At 30.6% G+C, this 23,282-nt stretch overlaps 1 protein-coding gene across 1 annotated transcript in view; it reads right to left on the bottom strand.

Moving 5' to 3' along the window:
• Positions 1-9,143: 9,143 nt before the first annotated feature.
• Positions 9,144-23,282, bottom strand: part of LOC108726391 (CUGBP Elav-like family member 2) — a 512,320-nt gene continuing 498,181 nt past the window's right edge. The window contains 9 exon segments of the mRNA XM_018453913.1: positions 9,144-10,253; positions 13,116-13,266; positions 13,387-13,568; positions 13,570-13,588; positions 14,842-14,964; positions 16,819-16,848; positions 18,703-18,732; positions 20,845-20,937; positions 22,534-22,801. Coding sequence (XP_018309415.1) covers positions 13,139-13,266; positions 13,387-13,568; positions 13,570-13,588; positions 14,842-14,964; positions 16,819-16,848; positions 18,703-18,732; positions 20,845-20,937; positions 22,534-22,801 — 873 coding nt within the window. The 3' untranslated portion in view covers positions 9,144-10,253; positions 13,116-13,138.

Here is a 23,282-nt window from a genome sequence, read left to right as displayed (position 1 = left end):
CAGTAGGATGCTTGTTGCTGATAGAAGAAGTTCTACATAGAAAAAAATTAATTTAATATTATTTAATAGATTGACTTGGATATTCATTCTGTGATAAATTGATATCAAAACATGTTTTTAAACAATATTTTTTCTGTTTTTAACACTTTTAGAATATCGATAGTCACTTTACATAGAATATTCAGTCCTAAATTACTACTTTGCTATTAAATTAAGCTATTATATTTATCGCTAAATGTGGCAGTTCAGTTCCAAGTTTTATTTGTCTGAGTGTCGCATTTAATGTTATTACAGACTGAAAATTATATGGCCACATTTAACACTAAATGAAGCACGAATACGGGCCATAATTTGCGTGAGTGACGCTTCAGATATTCTGCACGTAGACTATGCGTAGACTTCCAACGCTTCTATATGCTTCCATGCACCCACCCGGGAATAATCGCTGACGCGTGTACACAGTGGCGGAGTTCCGTTAAAGGCGGGAACGCGCATCGTGGTCCGTTAAACGTTGCTATTTACAGTAGTTACATGGACTCTCTACAAGTTAAACACGTAACATTATGACTGGTATTTACATGATAAGAGTAACAAACTCAGCAGTCGTCGCTAGTTCGTTCCAACCGATGCGTCGATATATTATATATTCAAAATTCTTTTGTTAAGTAGGGAAACTATATCGATAGAGGACACAATTATTTAAGACATTTCTTTTTATCAATAGAGTGCTCTAGAATTTTTCTTAATCACAATTTTGTTAAAATCTACCATGTCACAGTTAAAGTTTTAACTCAATAAAAGTACACTTATTGTAGTCTGATATAGTCAATGTATTATACATTTATTAAAGTTAACACTTTGACTGTGTGGCATATACGAAGAAATTGCTCAACTTTTCTAAAAATTTTACTTTTGATCATATAATAAATAAAAGCAGTAATTAACCTCGTTCATCACATTTTTATTTTGAAATAATATCATTAATAAGAACAAATTGCGCTATTATATGTATATGTCTAACATTTAAAAATAGATTTATGGAAGGATCAAATTAGATATACATTTCTAAGAAAATTTAATTGAAAAAGATTAAACAAGATTAATATTTTATCATCATTTAAAAGGCAGTTTTTACTTTTTGTATTCTTAATATATACGTATATATGTATTTGTGTGATCATTTAATAATAAACAAAAAATATAAAATAATAAGAAAGAATTGTAATTCTGTGAGTTGATTTTTTGTGATTGTATTGTATGATATTCACAAAATATTGATGCATTTAAGCCAACAAGTTTATTAAAATTAGTTTATTAAGATTGGATCTGAGCATCGGTCTTCTTTGCGCCACTGTGAACACACATTACTCTTCACAGAAACCATGGCAGACCATATAACGATACAATAACTCGCTCGGGATTCTGCTGCGTACAAAAAATATTCTTACAAACTAGGTACGGTCTTATGTACAATCTATCTATTAATTCGTCGAATGATTGTTGCGGGTGTGCGTGCGGATTCTGTACGACTCATTTTCTCTTTCTCTCTCTCTCTCTCTAAAGTGAACGATGAAAGAAAGATCACAACTTGTGCATACTCATGTAATCGAAGGCTTGATACATAAAAAAGGTTATTAATATCAGAAAAGGAATCCTAAAAGAAATTATATGATTTAAAATATTTTTATATTTTGTTTATTTATAAAAATTCCTTTTATCCTCTCATTTTGTACTTTACGAATGTTCTTATCAACAGCTACAGTTTTTGTAATGCTATTAATATGTCTTGGCACGTAATCTTCCGTAACAAAAGATAACTTTCCAAAAATATAATTTCTAGACATTTTTTATGTCAAGTCTCCAATATACGAGTGTTAAGTGTTGAATTTAGATTGCATCCCAACTTGAAGTAATACTGCTTTCAACGTCGAATGAATGCATTATAGGAACTTAATAGAATTTGCTTATATGTTAACATATTATATATATAATTAAAAATCAACTGAATATAATAATCTTATATGTAATCTCTCTCTCTTTTCTCTGAAAGTCGTAGAAATAAAATGGTTTTCTGAAAGCAAGTATACATCTATTCTCGTTTATTTGCATTAAATGATGGATCATTTTACTAATTTATATACAAAACGTATATAAAACATATGTAAAAATGACAAGATTATGATAGGAAAGCGATGTTTCCGGTTAGCTTCTATTCTGGTTAAAAAATATCTAATAAATATTTTTAGCATCACATTATGAGATTAAAGTTGAAACGATATATATATATATATTTCCAAAAAAATTTTTTTAATTGAATCAATCATTTAAATCAATCATTCAAACATTGTTACTTTTCATTTTTATATCCGTTAGTCATCCCGGGTTTTGAATCTTGATATTTATATATAAATAAACAAAATTGTGTCTGTAACAATCGTATATGTAAGCGAGAATATTTGGATAAAAAACGGTGCAGAAAAAGGAAATTTTTTGTTATAAATTTTACGTTTGAATAGAAATCAAGCCAATATAAATAACAGCTGAATTAAAAAAATATTGAAAAACTGGAAAGACGTACGTCAAATGACATTAAAATATGTGTTGATTCATTCTGTGTTTATTTTAGAAATGCTGTGTGTTGTATGTCTGAACGAAAATAACTGAACAAGTATTTTCAAAAAAAGATATTGATTTCATTTCACTGATAATCCATTCTTGAAATTGGCATAAGAAGTTAATCAGAAGTTAATGTGATAGTTTTAAGCCACATGAGCCAACAGAGATTAAAAAGTAATGGTTTCGTTTTAATATTCATATTTTCTTTAAATTTGTCGTCTTTCAAAATGATACTTATATTTATAAATAAGCAACTCCGCGTGAATATATAAAAAAATTAAACGTCATATGACATATGACTGATATGACATTATGAAATTATGCTGCATAAAAAATTTAATTATTTGTATATAAAATTTCTTTTATCAGTTGCTATAATTGTATTAGCATCTTTAGAGCATGCACTACATATGTAGTTATGTACATTGCAAAAGATACGTACATAAAGCTATTAATTATTACTCGTTTACAATGAAGTAACCCTCTAAGTTAGATACTCATTATGAAACTGAGACTTCACTTTTTGATACAATCGTTAAATCGTTGTTATCGTGATAAATTATATTTGAACAAATTTAATAATTACTTTAGCAACTCATTTTTCATTATTTACTTATTCATCAACATTTAATTTTCAGAATTTTATAAAAGGTTTTGTCAACAAGGTTTAACAGGTTAAAGTGAAACTATAGTGTATGTATAAAAAGATGGTCAAATATTTTGCACAATTTTTATACGGCTTCCCACTAAAGCGGTAATCAAATATGATAGTCAAGAAATCAGGATCACGGGAATGGTAGTAAAGCGAAGAAAAAACTTAAAACAACAAAATAAATATATATATTGTTATTTTTAACATGCTGGTTGCATTGTAGATTAAACAAAACAGAAAAGAAAATATATTTAAGTATATTTAACGATGCACGCCGACGATCTCCGCGGTTTCGCCTCCGACCATTTAAAGTCAAACAATAGTTATTTAAAAAAAAGAAAGAATAGAGAAACATAAAAGAACTGAACGAAAAAAAAGAATAAGAATAAACGGCGTTACACACGGCGATAGAAGGCGAATACCATCGCATACGCACATTCACATATGTATACGTACTTTGTACGTATACAGAGTTGTGTACACATAAGAAAAACATACATTTAATGCCCGAACACAGATGCACGTTCATACGTGCTACGTACATACGCGCGTATTCGAAAAAATTGCCAATATGCATGTAAGATAATTACAGCGATGAGTCTTAATACTCTGTTCGCAATTACGATCATTCTTCGATCGCTAATAGTTAAATTGATTTAATTAAAAGAGTGGGATTAACGCGCCTCTCTCTCGGAGTATCTGGATGATCTTCGTGAATTTTAAGTCATATAGATGTTGATTATATTTAATATCCATTCGCGCGGAATGGAAATTTGTCTCTGTATATTTTGATAAATTATTGATAAAATAGGTTAATTATTTGAGAATGAACACGAGAAGTTACAAATTTATAAAAATATCGGTTTTAAAAATTTATGTTTTGTAATGAATTATCTTTTATATGATTAAGTACTGCAATTGTTTAAGTACTGAATACCGCATCATTTGCCTAAAGCGTTTAACATGTTGAGTGATAAATATAAATATTTGAAATATTAACCGAATTTCGATGTTCTACATATTGGCATACATTATTCATGTATCGTACGAGTACATTTTTACCATTATCAAAGGTTTTAATTAGCCAACATTTTAGTTAAACCAATTACTAATTTTGATTAATTCTGTTTTCCTTTCGTCTATAAAATTAAAATAAGACTTTAGCAACGTGTTTACATACAATAATCGACACTCAACATATTAAAATCAAGAGCACAGATTTTATATGCATTCGATTTGACATGATTCATCATCTCGACAGCTCTGATAGTGACACATTCCCATCTTTTAATATAAAATACATACATTTTGTATTAGACGGAGAAACGCGGTGGACGAACAAATTAAAAAGAAAAGAACAAAAATTTAATTTTTAGGCTCGTATTCAGAACGCGCTTACGATGTTAGCGCGCTAACATACTATACTTTATGTTATGCAGATTATGGAATTTTAGAGATAAAAGCGCGCTTTTATCGATAAAAACGCGTTCTGAATACGGGCCATAGTATATAAGAAAACAAAAATAAAGAAGCATGACAGATTGTTAACGATGCAAATACCGTATACTCAACAGTATAACATTAATCTTACAAAGTAATAACTCAAACATTTAAAAACAAAAACATATTCTACCAACAGATGTAAATTACACGCATAATTGTAAAAATCGAATAATAATAATTCGGATAGACGGTTGTATCACTGAAATGTTGGTCGAATAGGATCACTGAATTGGTCGGCTTGTATGCAAAAGAAAAAGAGAAAAGAAAACTTGTATTATTAACGCGATACGAAATTAGTTAAGTATTATTTATAATATTCACATAAAATAAGATATGAAGAATAATAATAATTGTTATAAAATAGTTAAGAATAGAGAATGATACACTGAAAAAAAAGATTGGCTGCTGCAGCAAATTAGATGGTAAAATATGGCATAGCATTTTTAATTGGCTACAACTGCCAATTTTTGGTTGTGTTAGCTTATCCGCAATGACAGTATAGGATTTCGATTAGCTAACGCAACCAAAAATTGACTGTTGCAGTCAATTAAAAATGCTATGCCATATTTTACCATCTAATTTGCTGCAGCAGCCAACCTTTTCTTTCAGTGTATTAATAATACAAAAATATCTATCTATTCATTCGCATTTTTTAAGATACAAAAATCTTTGTGTTTATATCTCTTATACAAAAAAAGTTATAACATTTTATAAGCTTTGTCATTGAAATTTGCAACTATTTTGACAAACGTGAAAAATATTTCGGACGTTTTTGCATTTTGCCAAGCAATTAGTATTCAATTAGGTAAATAGCATAATAATGTAACAACTATAAGACACGAAAATAAATCATTCGTTATAAGTACATTATTCCGTACTGTTATAATAGAAACTTTGTTTATGGAAATAATTATCTTAAATAAGTGATCCTTATTTGACCACATTCAATAATCGCACAGATATACGATTCGTTTTTACAGTACATAATTCTTTATATATTAGCGTCCTGTAAAAACGGACATAAAAGTATTTAAGCGATTCTGACTCTGACCTAAACTGATAGTCTGCCATTGTTGCACTAAATTTGCGAACGATCAATATTAGCAATAATAACAATAAGATGGTAATCGCGATTGCTGTCGCGCACAAAGTGCTAGTAATAATATATATAAAAGTAATACAAGTAAGTCATAATAATAATAATAAATGCCAATGGTAATATCGCCATCATTGGCAGGAGTACTAATAATTTTATAAACATATAATACTAGTAATAAAATAATAATGACCATACAGTAATAATAGAATAATAGCAATAATAAGAATTCTTATAATAATAATCAAATTAGAATAACAGATATAACTAATAAAGATAAACATAGCAATAATAATAGCCATAATAAACGTAGTACTAACAACAGTGTCAACGCACGTGCTGAAGAACAATGATGAAAATGATACGAATATAGAAGCATCTTTCAATCATTAAACGATATTTGTGACTAGGCTCTATTTGTATATACGCACAAGACTAATGTGTACGCGTGCTCATTTCCTATTGTTAGTTAATCGATTATCGATTAGTGTTAACCGTCTACGCTATAGTTTAAATATTAAATATCAAACTATTTCTCTTTTTATAAAATTTATAATATTTTACATATAATTTTGAAATGCTTATACAGCACAAATATCTAAGGGACATTCTAAAGATCTCTAAAAGATGCTTTACATCCTAAGAATGTTCCTAGGACATCTCTCGGATGAAGTGTGCTGTATATTTGTTACTTATATGTATAGCAATCATTTGTACGCATATCAAAAAGCTATTTTGAAGCTTTATATAGTTTTTGCCGATTGATTTATATACTGTCTTTGAATAGTTTGGAATTTATGATTTATAGTTTCAAAATATTTGTTAAAATTTATACTTAAATCAATTTAAAAGATAACAAAATAATTTTTTTCATTTGTAGCATTTTCATATATATTAATAAAATATATAATTGAATGTTTTATATTTTTTACACATAATTCGATAATAAACTTAATAACTTGAATTTAATCATTCATCACATATGAAGCAATATTACAGATATTCTATACGTAAATAGTTTTTATTCAAGCGTAGACATTCAACACTCGCTTGGGTTAGTCATTAGCATTGTGTAAGTACATCAATTAATTAAAGACACATCTTTGGTAATCTGTAACGGAGCACGTTGTCCACTACTCAAAAATAATAGCAAATGTTAAATAAAATTGTCCATTTGCATACGATTTACCTGTAATGACGCCAATGCTCCGTTTATTTGGTCTGACGTATGTGTGCATATTAATGTTGTTGATGACAAAACAAGACTATGTACGCTTAATCGTAAATGACAAGTAATTATAATGCGGAATAACAAAAATTATCCTATTTTCAAGGATATCTCAAAAAATTGTATGTAAATCCATCTTTTATATATATATATATATATATAATGTAAACGATAAATGAGCTATGCGATGACACTCATTATTCTAGCTATAAAATATTTCAAAAAAAAATATAGTAATGCAATATACAACCATTATTTTCAACAGATAACGAACATAGTTACTGTCATTTAATAATTTAGTGCACGTAAACTTGTTTTGCTCAATATAGACAAGACTATGCGAGAAAAAACAAATCAAGGGATATGTATTTTGTCGAAGTGAAAGTGTGGATGCAACTATAAAAGATGACACGACAATAGTAAGAGGAAGTTGCATAAGATTGTAGATAACATAGCGGGTCGCTTGGATAATATAACGGGCAAACTCTAAAAAAATACGATTTTTTATGATATTGGAATCGTGAAAAATAGAAAATATATTGAAATAAAAATATTTTCAATACTCGCATATTTAATTTGTAAAAAATAAAAGTTTAACAGACATATCTAAAAAGATGAAAACTTAAAAGTCTGAAAGATAAAGATTTTATAGATGTTTTCAGGTAGTTTCTAAATTTCTTTCTCTCTCTTTTGTTTCAAATGTGTCTCCTATAAAATAATTAAATATTTAGTATTTTATGAATCATTTTGATATTTCTGAATATTAATCAATCAGGACTCACTCCAGGATTAAATAAATTTTTTATAACTTAATATTATTCAAAATTGATTAAAAAACTGTTTCAAAGAATCAAAATACTAATTGAATACAAATTTTGTTTATTTATATTTTGATCATAATATATAAAATCCAAATAAACAAAAAAATAATACTTTCAAAAAGAATGAATTATATATGAGAGAAGAAATTTTAACTCAGATTTTACAAAATATTAATTCTTAATATGTGAAGTAATTCAATTACACATGATCGATTTAAAAATGTCTGACATTTCCATGTTAAATTAATTTTTTTTTATAATCATCAATCCCGTATATATATCCTTGCATGATCTTGATTTAATTCATTCGAATACAATCATCGCACAGTTTCGTCATGAAACCAATTTTCGTAATGTTCGTTCAACTAAAAATAATTATATTTGATTTATCACATTGAAAATATTCCATTCTAAATTTATATCTTATCTGCACTTAAAAGCAAGCTGTATAAATCTATTTTAATCAAAGTCAATTGCACTAATTGCAGCATAAATATACGTTTGCCTTCTCTCGATAAGTTATAATAAGAATTGTGATCATCGTTTTAGAAATAATGCAAAAATAAATCTTACATAGAATTATGTTTGTTTGTTAATATTTTTAATTATCCAAAATTAATAAATCGGTTCATGATCGATAGAATTTCAAAAATCAAAATGTATTTCCATTTACTTCCAAGAAGCAAATTCATATTCAATGTCAAGAATGAATTATCTTAAAATATCTTGCGTGATGCACTTATTCGAGTGCGTCTCTTCCTTCTGATTGCGAAATTATTTCGCAATTATTATAGTAATCCATTTTGTCCTTCCGTATTCAGTTATCACTTGATAAGAGACTTTTAATTCATTGAATCAATGCAGACAACTCGTCCGATCGATCTCGTATCTAATTTTTCCTAAGATTAATCGCACAAAGTGCAATTTATTATTTCGACGAAGAAGACGATGCAAGCGTACGGTCGGGAAACTCGTCCGATATTAAAATTCATTAAAAGTTTGTCGCATCTTCTGTACTTGACTATATTCGTGAAGTGTCTTGATAACGATATAGAATAATTGAATGCACAAATGTGTGACGCCTGATGTGTTTATTCCTGAGCGATCCGGCCCAGTTTCAGTTTGAGACCACGGTCCCCTATACGATACAATCTTATCACAAAGTCATTACTACAAAATGTCTCTTATATTCGTTTCTTCGCTATCTATCGGTTTTTTTGTGTTTAATTCTTTGTATCCGTTTCGTTTTTGGTATATTTGCACGATTTAAACCTAAGAAGTCGCACGCGCGTCGGTCCCGCACGATCATTGTTCGTCCTTTCGCGTTTCCCTTTCCGCCTCCATCTCTCGTGCTTCTTCATACATACATTTATCTCGTTTACACGCCCAATTTGCCGCGATACATACGCACATATGCATATGCATATTTATGTATAAACAGGCGCTGCGAGGCGTTGACAGCGATCCCGATAGTAGAGCCGATAAAAATAGTTCTCAGTCGATAATTCGATTTATGAACATGTATGTATAACTATGTATATGTATAGTTATGTATAAGAAAAATTTCTCGCACACAGCTCATTCGCCACACATTCCTCGCTTGTCCTTTTGTCCTCTTTCACCGTGAAACGTAGAGCGTCACCTATCGTTAATTAACTATAAGAATCCTCATTACGCTCTCAAACGCACGCACATACCATACACACGTACACATATATGTGTATGTACATATATGCATGATATATTTATATATCTGTATATACATAGGGAGGAGGGGAGATTGGACAGACAGTTAACATAGCGCGTTAGCTTCGTTCGAGGAACCCTGGTCGGTCGTCGGTGCATCGTCCTCTTTTCTGTTCCACTTTCTCAGCCTTCTTCATCGCGCTCCTCCACATTTCATGTGCACTTTCTTGGCCACAACTTTCGTTTGCCCAGTTCTTCTGAGTGTCCGAGATTTCGTCCAGTGTTTTACATGCGCAGCTGCGATCGGGAGGACGAGCAACCGCTCGGTGCGATCGCGAAGTATGAATGATGTCGCGACTTCGTGGATAGGCGGTACGGGCGCAAAAGAGGTTGAGGAGATGAGATGAAAAGATAGAGAAGAGGTCAACAAGGCGGAGGATCTCACGGCAGAAGTGAGAGCGCGTGGGCGGGTGTTGTTCTTTGTACAGGCACCGACAGACACAGATAGACTGATCGAGAGACTGACCGGGGAATCGTGACTGATCGATCGACCGGTCGAGCGAACGACCGATACTGATTTGACTGACTGAGACTGACATGGCACGGCGACTCCGATCGAGAGTACACGGTCACAACGTCACAGGCCACCTGCTGGCACACAAACAAACACACGGACATGTTAGTCACCACCACACACCAGATATGAAGATTCATCCCTGGGCAAACGCGCGCGGTGGCGGTTTTTCCGAGATCCCGCGAAGACCTACTATGCCCAATTGTCTTTGCAGACTTGCACTTTAGGATAACAACGAATTTTTAATTCGTTTGGTTGTTATTATCTAGCACAAAACGAACATGTAGCACGATATGATCAGTTCCTTAAAAAAGAGGATTTAACGGATTAAATATGTTATCAGAAGCTAAAGTTATAATTTTATTATTTTCTACGAATAAAAGGATTTTGAAGTATTGCTTTATTGCGTTATAATAACACTTCGACAAAATATTTCATAAGCATGTCTGATAAGAGAATTGCACATAGGAACAGAACGACGAACAGAAATCAGAATACATTAAAAAGTATATACATTCAAACGAATTATTTGCGGGATCTCCAAACCGATGACACCGTGCATCGTGTACACAGGTACTTTACCGAGTCGTCCTTTTAAAACACGAGCAACGAGCGTCCACTTTAATTCAGCTTGACAGACAGTCACAAGGAAAAAGAAACAAAGTGTTCGACAGCGCATTTGTGAAAACTCGTTGCTAATGCAATTAGTGAAATTCGCCAATGGTTTCCAGATTTAGATTACAGAGAATAATTGTAACAGTCATACAAATTACGCATAGTATTTTTTTATAGCAGTTTTATATTTGAAAGTTGTTTGGTATCAATTGTACTAAACCCAAATCATGATGAATATAAAAATAATAATGAGTAGAATGTTTTTATTGAACATAAATAACACTTTTTTACTTTCATGGAAACGATTGACTTGTCCACCGCCTACGACGATTCGGTTGCATATATTCCTCCCCCCTCCCCCCAAAAATCACATGGCAATGTTAGTATTACTAACTAATAAAGCATCGTAGCGTGATTAACGATAGAAAACTTAGTGATATTATTATCACGTGAGAACGTATCGAATTCTGTGCGTCTTGAACAATAAACGAAGGAGATACACGCGGTATAATAGCTGCTGACATAATTACAATGAGTGAGATATACAGTTCTTTGTGTTTATCGCTCGTATTTGCTCAATTAGCTGGTTCATTTACCAGCTCAAACTACTGTGGTTATTGATATAAAGAACAAGATAAAGAAATTAAAAAATAGAAAGAGATAAATTACAAAAAAATTACAGAAAGAAAAAACAGAAAGAAAAGTCAAATCGTCAAATGGTTACGAGGTACGGACTCGAACGCTGCATGAAAATTCAAAGCGAACTAGTCTTACCCTCCTAGGGGAAAAGCTACGTTGTTAGTGAACTTCACGTACGTAATTTCACTTTGTGCAACAGTAAGTTAGCACAGAAAGCTTTACTGGCAGCCTTTGCAACGAAATGTAGTTTGATTACATCATCTAGAAACGTGCCGCCAGGCTTGCACCTTCGAGATTCGAAGAGAACGAACATATTTTCGAGACCGTGCGATAAGTATAGGCAGATATTACGGGTGAATATTTGAAAGACTCGTATTATATCATTGCGAATTTAGCGTATAAACGTGGCTATTCGATTTCCTGTGTGCTCATATTATGTATGTTCTTCGTACTAACTAGATGAACCGAATTCAAAAGTGAATGAGCACGTTTAACGCTAAATGCGCGACGCTAAGGCCATTCCTAGGACAAGATTTTAACCCGACATGAACTTTAACCCGTAAATCGAGTTAAATTTAAACTCGAGAGATCTTTATACGTCTCGGTATAAACGGAGAAATGTCTAGAGCCGTTTATTTTAAAAGCTGAATACCGATTGTATATTTTGTGACGGCAAAAGTCGAATTAAGAGATTCAAAATGAATAGATATTTCACAATCACATTATGAAGCTTTTACATGCAAATTTCTTTATCTTTTATGAAAGCGCAATAAAGTATTCGCATATTTCTTGCATGCAAAATCCCTTTTTTAACGAGAATATAAATAATACTTAACATATATATCAACATTTTTTGTAATTTAATGCGCAAAGGCGCTTTTAACATAAAAAACAGTTAATTCATAAAAGAATTGGTTGCAAATGTTTACTATTAATCTTGATTAATTATATCTCGTCAGATTCACTAAATCTGAATGAGGTCTAGAAATACCGGTCATAGTCTCTGAAATCGATCATCATTGGCTACGAAATCAAATGGTCCGACATAATAATGATACTAATACTAATTCGTTAATCCTATTCCGTCTCCTGTTAAAATTATTGAAATGGATTATCAAAAAAGCAGTATATCTATGTATATTTAACTCGGCACTGGAAGAGTTAACAGATGATATACGATTGCAACGTGGCACGGACGTGAACGGAATAGATAGATTGTTGGATTAAAAATGTACTGAAAGTGTTCACACATGGGCGGACCGGCAGGTAGAAGAGAGAAGACAATTCGGCGGGACAGTTCGCACAAGCGACACGTTAAAAGAATAAATTACGTTCCTGCACCTCGGAAGAAAAGTCAGTCCGATGGAGACAAGAGAGTCTTCTGGATTATCACAGCCTCGTTTCGATAGGACGGCGAAGGTGTCGAGCGGCGACGTCTCCTCTTCGGCGTCCGAGAACGCTCGATTGTAGCCCGTTAACTCGCTACCTTCGTGGAAAATACTGCTTGACTAGAGAGTATTGTGGAATATAGCCACCTAATACTTTCGCTTGTCTACCTAGACCTATCGCTAGACGCGATTCCGCTGCGGAATAATCAACCATCGCGGTTGTTAATTAAATGCGCGAGCGTCGTCCAGACTAAGGACGTCGTCGAGCCAAGGTGTCCGAGAGTCCTTGGTATCTACCTACGAACGTTCTGTGACGTCAGCTAGTACGGCTTGGAGGCATCCTTGGATCGTTTCAACTGGACCTTCAGTCGCTTCATGCCAATCTGGAAACCGTGCATCGTTTGGATCGCCGCTTGCGCGCTCGACACATTGTCATACGATACGAAACCTAAAACAATAATGTAAAATATATGGATTCATCTCTATTATGTCGTATCACTCGTATTTATCATAAAATTTATCTGTATATTCAAACATTCTTTTGTTATTTAATGTTAATTCAACTTACCAAAGCATTTACTCATGTGCGTGTGCTTATCTATGAAAACTTTGGCGGATATGACATTGCCAAAGGGTAAAAAGGTAGAAATGAGGTCTGTATCGCTGAATTCTTGCGGTAGGTGGTATATAAAGAGATTGCAACCTTCGGGACCCTCGATTTGTTTGTCCGTGCTGGTGAACTTGGTCTTCCGCCGTGAACGCGGGGAACCCTGAAATCCGAATATGTTGGTGATGTTCTCGCTATATCATCGCGGGGAATACAATCCCAGTCGCATATTTTTTGAAGTGATATAAATCGTACGTTAAAAACCTAGCTAAAAGCAATGTATATTTTTAAATAAATAATTTTAAATTTAATCAGATCTTAATTCTACTAGCTGTTTTTCGAAACTTGATTTATATCACTTCATGATGAACAGTTCTTGTTCAATACAATTCTATACATTGGCTTGGCACGTCCCAGCTTACAGAGACACACCAAACAGACTCTGATTTGAATTTATCTGATTACTTTAGTCTACTCTGAATATAATGGGTAAATAAGCACGTTATACGATAAATAAAATGAGAAATTAAATATTCAATGATTTATAAAATATATACAGTATTATATACATATATACTATATATATATATAATATATAAGATATATATATATAAGATGCAACGCGATTTTGTAAGCTCTCCAATTTGCAACCGTGGTATTATAACGCACACATTTTCACTTGTTCAATTCTCACGAGTGTATCTTGTGCGCTGGGATACGTGGATATTCTAATAGGCACATGCAAACCTATCAGTTGTTTTTCTTTCAAGCATTCATTTGGTTCACTTCCATATTCCGATACTTTCAACACCTAATTTGCTTTAATCGCAAATTAATTGGTCAGTTTTAAAATCTCGCATATCCGTATTGATTTTATATAATGTTCGATAGGAAAGATATAAAATTATATAATCCGAGCTGACGCTAAATGTGCAGATATTAAATGTGCGAAAATTAATATTAAACGCAAAAAGCTTCTATTTTTTATTTTAAAAAATAATTATTACCTCAATATCTCTTTCTCTTTCTCTCTCTCAAATATTTTCTCAAATTTTAATAATCGTATTTCGTAACGTTAATCAGATTGTCTTGAATATATTGTATGATAGTTTCGTATCGTGATACACGAACACATTAATGCGAAAGTCAACCATATGAACTATTTGATACTAAAACTTGGGACAATCCACAGAAATATATATTCAGGCAATCTATATACTTATTACTCACTATGCAACTCTTTCTTTTCCACGGTCACCGTCGTCTTTCCAATGAGAGCTTTAATGCGCACAGTTTACTTATTAGAAAGTAACCTAACCCTTTGCGTGTTCACACGGATGCAGAAAAGCAGTGTGTGGACTGCGCTTAACGATTTTCTGTGTACATCGAATATTGCTTGACAAGCCAAATAATTACCTGCATACTGTTGTAAACTGGAATAGGCGTTGCTCAGCGAATCCTGAAGTCCGTTTAACGGCGTTCCCGTCAAGGAATTGAGCGTGAGAGATGTTACAGGACTGAGACTGCCCCCGGTAGACCCTTAAAGACGAATACATATTATTTTTTATCAATTCTCAAATATAAATTTCGATACGCAAGTCTAATTATTTCTAAGGCATTTCTCACGTGCTGCGACATCGCAAGAACGTCAGTCGCTCCGAGTTTGTTATTATTATTAAAGGCAGAAAGCAACGTACTTGTGCAATATATTGTAGTATATTAATTTTATCAAATATTATTATTCCGGTATTTGTATGAAAAAATTTATTTAAAAAAGAAACAAGATCAATTTTATTCAAAGGTATACTTCTTATGATAATCTTTCTCCCTGTCTATTATATCAATAATTCAAAACATTGAATTTACAGTTAAAAATAAAAAATTTTAATTATAATCAATTATATTTAAAATTAATATAATAATGAAACTTGTAATAACAATTTATCATACTTTTATTTGAGTCTTAATTAATTAAATTGTTTAAATAGTGAATAAATGTTCATATTTTTAAAGTTATTTTTAAAAACAAAAAATATACAAAAAGATTTATATAAATAGTGTCCGCAAAATCGGTGGACTTTTATCTTTTCTTTGATCCTGCTATTTTAAAACTGAATTATGTGTTAAATATCTCATGATGAGACATCAATCACAAAAAAAATTTCAAGTTGAGACTAGAATTGGTTTAAAAGATATGATTGAGTGGTCAAAGTTCATTAAAGCACGCATACTTTGAAACACGAATTTTTATGTCAGTTCTATATCTCTTAAACCAATTTGCAGTATCATACTTCTTCGATATAGAGATAAAAATTCTCTACGTAACAAGATATTAATGATTTAAATATAATTTAGGAGTATAATACACCTTCATGCACGATAATATATCTATAAAAAATCACGCGCCACTATACCCGGGTTAATTGCGATAAGCGTTTTATGAAAAAAGTCCTGCTCTTCTTTTTCATTATGCACAGGTATTGTTACCGATTAAATTCTTATTATGGAAAATCGTGCATCCATTAATAATGCAATAAGCGTTTGTGCAAGAATCGTATATTCCCAATACATTTCAAATATACACACACAATAATTTAGATCATATACATATTGTTAAAAAAACTACAATTAACGATTGATAGAGAATAAAAATCTGTACGTTCCTAAAAGCACTGACGAAGTTCCGCCAATTAATGTATTAATTCAATATGTGAACATTTTTACAATTCAATATACAGTACCAATCAGTTACTAATTGGCTCGGTTATTCATATTCGTGGATGAAATATATACATATGTACAGGGTATCATAGAACTATCGTTATACGATTTTTCAGTTTACAAAATTCAATGATTTGACGTTCATTACAATTTTTTTTAGCGATTCTAAACGCTATTTCTTTATTATTTTTTTTAAATATTCATCGTAAAATATCTTTTGATTTGTACTTGAATTAAATTTTAAAGCAAAATTCACAATTAAAAAATAAGAATTTACCATCTTGTTTCATTTGCAAGCATTTTAGTCACAAAAATATATAATTTTCAATTACATGAATCTATTTTAATGCCATAAATAAACGGATACGAGATTCCTCATACATTAAAAAACTTTTTTAGACTTTTATAATTCATATACGAACACACTATGATGTGTACAAAATTCAAAATACAATATTGTTTGAAGCAGGGGAGATTCGTACGTTAATGAAATCTACAGCCAACAATAATTATCAATATTGCATCACAATATACAGAAATATTAAAAATATATAAATGAAATAGAAAGGGAAAACGACGAAAAAGGAATTCGAAAGGAAGATACATAATGTTGCGATATACGATAAAGAATGCGAATCAGCCAAACAATTTCTCTTCCTATGAGTATCTCACCTGTATTTCCTGTTTTTCCCAGAAGAGCAGCTACGCACGAAAAAAAAATACGCAACGTTAAAATTGAGATGTACATTCACATAAAAGAAAATAAAGAAACGTAAAATATGCAATTGTAATATAATTTGTTATAACATATTTAGTGTGATATAAAAATAATAGAATATTTCTGCCTGCAGTTAAAATTATGTTGTATACAAATTTACATAATAGCATAAATACAAACTTGAGAGTTAAACATCAAATTAATTTCTTGAGAAAAATATTGTGCAATATGCTTTTATGTAAATTTTAATGTTATGTGTAGTATTACTATACAAGGTGTCCCACTTTAATTTATCATTTCTTTTTCATCATAGGATAAGTTCGAATTAAAAATATGTTTAGACAGAAAGTTGTGTGACTTCACGGAGCACAAATAATAGTAAAATCAATTTTCAAAAAACTCAATTTTCATGGATATAAAAGTTATTTTTTTAAATAGAATTGTATGATTTGTTTACATAATATAATATTCCAATAATTGTTCTGCATACAAAAGTATATTAAGATAGAGATATTTAAAAATCGATAGTTAACAAAATATATATTTTATATTTTATTCTGGCATATTTTGAAATAAAATATAAAATATCTCGTAAACTATTAATTTTTTGATAATCGTGTCTTAATATTTTTATGCACATAATAATTAGATAAATTATTTGGTAAAAAACATATAATTGCTTTTTATAAAAATATGCAATTTGCAATATACAACTAAAGGAAGGGAGAGAGTTATGAAATAATATTTTGTTTTATTAAAATAGTTTAATAGATTATACTCATGTGACATAATTACTTTTGTATAAGTTTTAATCATAGGGCATAGAGTGATATTAATTATACTACAAATACACAGAAGTTCTTATATACAAGTACATAAAATTCTTATGCATAAGAATAAAATAGAATACACAAACATGATTAATTATAAAAAAAATTAATAATTTATAGGATATTTTATATTTCATGTCAAAATGTGCCAGAATAAAATATAAAATATTTTGTAAAGTATTGATTTTTTTATGTCTCTATCTTTATATGCAGAATAATTAGAGAAACTTTTGTCTGAACATATTTTTTATTAGACCTAGTTTGTCATGCAAAGATAAAAGGGATGATGGATTAAAATAAGACACTCTGTATACTGTGATTTTAATTTTTCGATAATTGTATACGTTTAATTCAATTAAATTTACAAAATCAAAAACATCATAATAAGTATTTAAGATTTTATGGTAGGCTCTAAAGAAAGAAATCATTAGTAACAAATAGGTAAGAAATTATTTTAAAAATTTTGACAGAAAAATTAATTATTAAAAATATATACGTAGATTCGTTTTTAATTATCTGAAAATTTTTTATGTATCTAGTTCTTTATCGTAATTAGCTATTAATTATAGTCTCCAAATTTTAGAGTGAATATATCACTCCGAAAAGTAAAATCTCATAAAATTAAGCCACTTTTTTTAAGACTGGTTCAATTTTCACTCTTTAGAGTGAGACTTCACTCTAATGAATTTAGAGAGTAATTTTATCAAAATGATGCTTCGATATCTCGAACTCGGAATAACTTTTAAATTACGTTATAATCATACGAGTCTACCGTGAAAATTGATATGAAGATAGAAACAGAGAATATGAGGAAATTCGAGAAATGAAGGGCAAAGGGAAGGAAAGTGTAAGCACGTGCACATGCGTACATGTGCATGTACACTATTAAATAAGCGAAATGGGAAAATCAGACCATCAATGGGATTAGGGCCCCTTTTTCGTGATCGAAATTAATTTAGTAATTGTTAATACTGTACCAGGCAATACGACACGTACATAGCGACATACCTGCTGTCGAATTCGCCAGGCCGCTTAATGCTGAAACACAAAACACGTTCGCGATATTAGCAAAAGCAGAGTCGATAATATGTATATGATATGATCACGAGAAACACCCGAAGCGGAATTTTTTCGTTGATGGCGTTGATATTATATTTTTAACTGCCACTAAACAATTTGTACAGTCAACGGCTTCACTTGTATCAAATTAATGTGATGAATCAAATTGCAAGGTGAGTTGGTTACGTCTGCAAAAAATATTTATAATCTTTATCTTTTGCTACTATATATTGTAACATTATATATTACATAAGAAATTTATTATTGGAATATTTTAGATAAAATAAGCTTATAAAAATTTTGGGTACAATCGTTGTAATAAATCGTTGTAAATAAAATTGACATTTACAATTTAGAAAACACAATAAGATTTAATAATTTCTTAACAATTATATTTTCCAGCATTTTCCATATTTATTATAATTCAATGTCTGGTTAATAAATAATTAAATGTCAGTTTGTTTTATTAATTAAAAGATCTTACAGACGATTCACTTTTTTGACTATACATATGTTATAGTTAAATATAAAATTAATTATTGAAAAAAATGCAAGAAAATATACTTATAATCACATTTCTAACTTCTTATTTTGCAATATTAAGATTTACTATTTCTGTCGACCGGCCTATTTATAATAACTATTTGAAAAACTCGTTCCTGTACAAATAGTACCCTCTTTATGAGTGAAACACAATGAAGCAACCTGCATACTTGACTTACTTTGTTGTTGACTTTATATAAATCATACAAAAAGCGTCATGAGCATGCAAAATAATGAAGGTGTGTTTTTTTTATATAAGTGAGAGGTAATTACGCAATTAATTATGGAAACGTACATCTTACCTGGCTTTCTACATTTACGCAATTCAATATACATACAATACAATGATATAGATTACGAAAAATTTTGACTTACAATTTTGATTTACAATCAATTTAGTATCCTGTCTTGGTCATGTTATCATAATTCAATCACAAAAAGTGATTAATCTATTCCTTCTTAATTTAAGTTTAATCATTGAATTTGTTTAATAAATAAAAAAAATAGCCAAACTTAGATATTTTTAGAGTATAATGTAAAAATAGATAACTTTTACTATATGACAAGTTCTTCTATAAATGTGAATTGAGTTTAGTTATATATTTATTTAAAAATGTAGATACAAGTTATGTATATATGTTTAATTTTATAAATAATTTAAAAATTACTAGATTTTTTTCAACAAAATGTGCTTATATTAGTCAAATTCGTAAATTTTATTTGTTTATTTTTAATTAATGATTAAACCTGATATATGTATAATATTTTCTTTGAAATAATCAACAAACGATATATTTTAGAATAAGACAGTCAAAATATCATATTGATTTACTGATAGTACTGATGTTATTGATATTAAAATGATAATTATATAACAAGATATAATTCCGATAATATTAAAACTATTCCGACAATAATTTTATTGAAATGTCATATTAAAATACTAATTGCACCAAATTAATTAGTTAATTTGCTAAATATTATTTCGAAATTTCCTATTTTTTAAAATATAATGCAACTTATAAATGTGAAATTGAAATTAGATGTTCGTTCATAGAACATTTCTTTCTCTTGACTGATTTCTAGAACAAATTGTTTACTGTTTAATTGTAGGTAAATATTCTGAAACACCTTACTCTCATAGTACCGTCGTTATGATTAAAGGCTGTTAATACAATTTGCGAAGATACATATAGACACGCAGTTGCGTTATTACTGCCATTATAATCGCAACACGACTTCGGCCGCTTTACCATGCATACCTACAAAAGCGTGGACAGTTCACCCGTTCGCCTGGAACTTTAACAACGCATGCAATCATTAAACTCCGACTACGCTCAAGCGGATTTACTGTCTACCGCAAGTAACATACGTGACGCATAAGCATACAGGTGTTTTGTACAATTGGTAGAAGGACAATATAATGTGGCTTGAAGTTATGCATATAATTCGAAGCATCGGACAGTTCCGCACGGAACCTACAGCTGTACATTAATGTACAATAATGTGTTCTGCGATTATGCGTCTCGCAAAATATTCTCTACTCACTGTTTGGCGACACCTGGAGATTGCTGTTTCCGCCGGTCATAGCTGCCAAAGTGACAAGATTCTGCATACTCATTGGCGACACACCCGCATTTGCTACAACATAATATATCAGAACTTATCGTAGAAATCCTCAATGCTCTAGATTATATACCACGATGATGAATATAGCGTACTATTTAATAATTCATAAAATGAGCTTAAATCAAATTTTGCCTAATTTGAAATAATTTAACAGTACATAAAACAGTTTTAATTCTTCTAATGGAATTTTTTTGGCAATATTAAAAATATTAATATTTCAATTAATGTTTTAAGTATAAGCGTTTTAAATATTTACTTTATTGAATTCATACTTTAAGTTCTCTCTTCATGTATATTGAAAGTAAATTATACGTCATTCTATGCGTTTAGTTTGTGTATACGTAAACTCATTGCGTGACACTAAAATGTCATCAAATGACCGTACGTTCAGTAGCAATAAATAAATAAATACATGCAACTAATAAATATATGTCACAGTAAAGTCAATGATAAACACATATTGAGGTATGTATATCATCATCCTAACATCTTTCCCGATCCCATTAAATTAAACGAAGAATTTTTATTTTTATTATTGCCATGGTAAATTGGTGCAGGACGTTTCGTTATAACTTTCGAAAAGATATGACCCATGGGACGCGATCATACGCGGTGGAAGTTGGAGAATATAAGCGTGAAATAATATAATTTATTCTGACACTGATATGACTGACACGGACGAGTAATTTTAGTGAAGAAACGGATAAAGTTCCATTTTGCTAGTCCAAGCGAATCGATCATATTCTATGATATTTTACATCGAAATTTGATGGCTCGTAATCGAAATATTTATTGAGCAGAAATAAATTATCTCCCAAGAGGAATTATATATTTAAATTTACTCGCGCTCAAGATTTACGTTTTTAACTTGTTCGACAAAAATAGGTTTTCTATAAGTATCGGAATATTAGTATAGAGTAGGGTCAAAAGGTGACGCGACGAAGTTAAACTTACATATTAAAAAAAGGGATAAGTTTAAAGATTGCTCACGTCAGTCATACTAATATTAGAAATATGAAAGAATTGACGTAATGTGTGATATAAATGTAAATGCATTAACGACTGGATATATTTTAAGAGTATTATATAAGAGTGTATTATTTAACGAAAATCTCTTTTATTAATCATAAAAATCCATATTCGTGCAAAATATGTAAATAAGAAATGTCAGTAATACACATAAAAAGAATAAAAATTTTATCAACCTTCTTAAATATCATAATATAATATTTCACAGAATATTTTCTTGCAATCTTAAAATAAAAAAAGTAAAAGAATATGTTAATCTGTCTATACATAAATACTCACACAAACTAGCGCAAGATAATAGAGATAACTATTTATCGATTTCAATATATTTATACACACATTAATATTCACCTATAAGTCAATATAAGTTTTTAATGATCATTGGAATAACGTTAATACAATGGATAATAATTTCAATAATTTATGTTTTGAACATCATCATGTAGAGAATATTTAATCTCGTTTCAAGAGAGATTGGATTTCTACTAATCTTATCTAAATCGTCATCGAAAATTGGAAATCAAATAAGCGTAAATAAGCGAAAATAAAAAATTAATAATCGACACTAACCATACTCACCAGCAGTATTACTCAGAGACGCGAGGGTGGCTAAACTTTGCAAATTCGCAGGGTTGATTTCTGCTGGACTAGGTACAGCGGGAGGTGCTGCGTGCGCAGGTGTTGCCGCACCAAGGCCAAGGTGTTGTTGTAACAGTAACTGATGTTGTACATTCGACAGTGCATTAGCTGCTCCTGCGTTCGCTGCGACCGGAGTCGCGGCACTCGTCGTCGCCTGCAATTGTTGCAGAAGCTGCAACGATGCAGGCGCCAAAGTATGCGCATCGTTCTGTGAGTACAAACGTGAATAATAATCATTAATCACAGTCGCTGTTATATTTCATAAATTCATCGTATCTATTTAAAAATTTTTATAAATTATCTGAGAATACCCATTTTAATTCTGCCACAAAAGTCATTAATTTATTTAAATATAATTAGCACAAAAACTTTGATTTCTAAAATTTAAATGTTGTTAAACTTTTAATCAAGTTTTTCATCAAATTTCTGTTAAGAAAGAATTATCCGCAAATTTGCCAAAGGATACGTTTGTAGAACTTTATGCAAATCTCATGAAACGTTCAATAGAAACAAAGCTTTGGTACAGGTAGCCACTATATGTGTTCGAAGAATACAGATCATGTTCCTAAAAAAAAACGTCTCAGTTCTTTTTTAAAATATGTTTTGCATAACAAAATTGAGATTGCTATGTAGAAAGTCACAAAGGATAGATAATGCATACGAATGTAAGGCGCTCAAACGATAGAGCC

The sequence above is a fragment of the Mycetomoellerius zeteki genome, unplaced genomic scaffold, assembly GCF_001594055.1.
Source record: "Mycetomoellerius zeteki isolate Tzet28-1 unplaced genomic scaffold, Tzet1.0 scaffold415, whole genome shotgun sequence".
Lineage (NCBI taxonomy): Eukaryota > Metazoa > Arthropoda > Insecta > Hymenoptera > Formicidae > Mycetomoellerius > Mycetomoellerius zeteki.
Note: the sequence above shows the minus strand (reverse complement) of the source record. Positions and strands in the feature narration are given on the sequence as shown.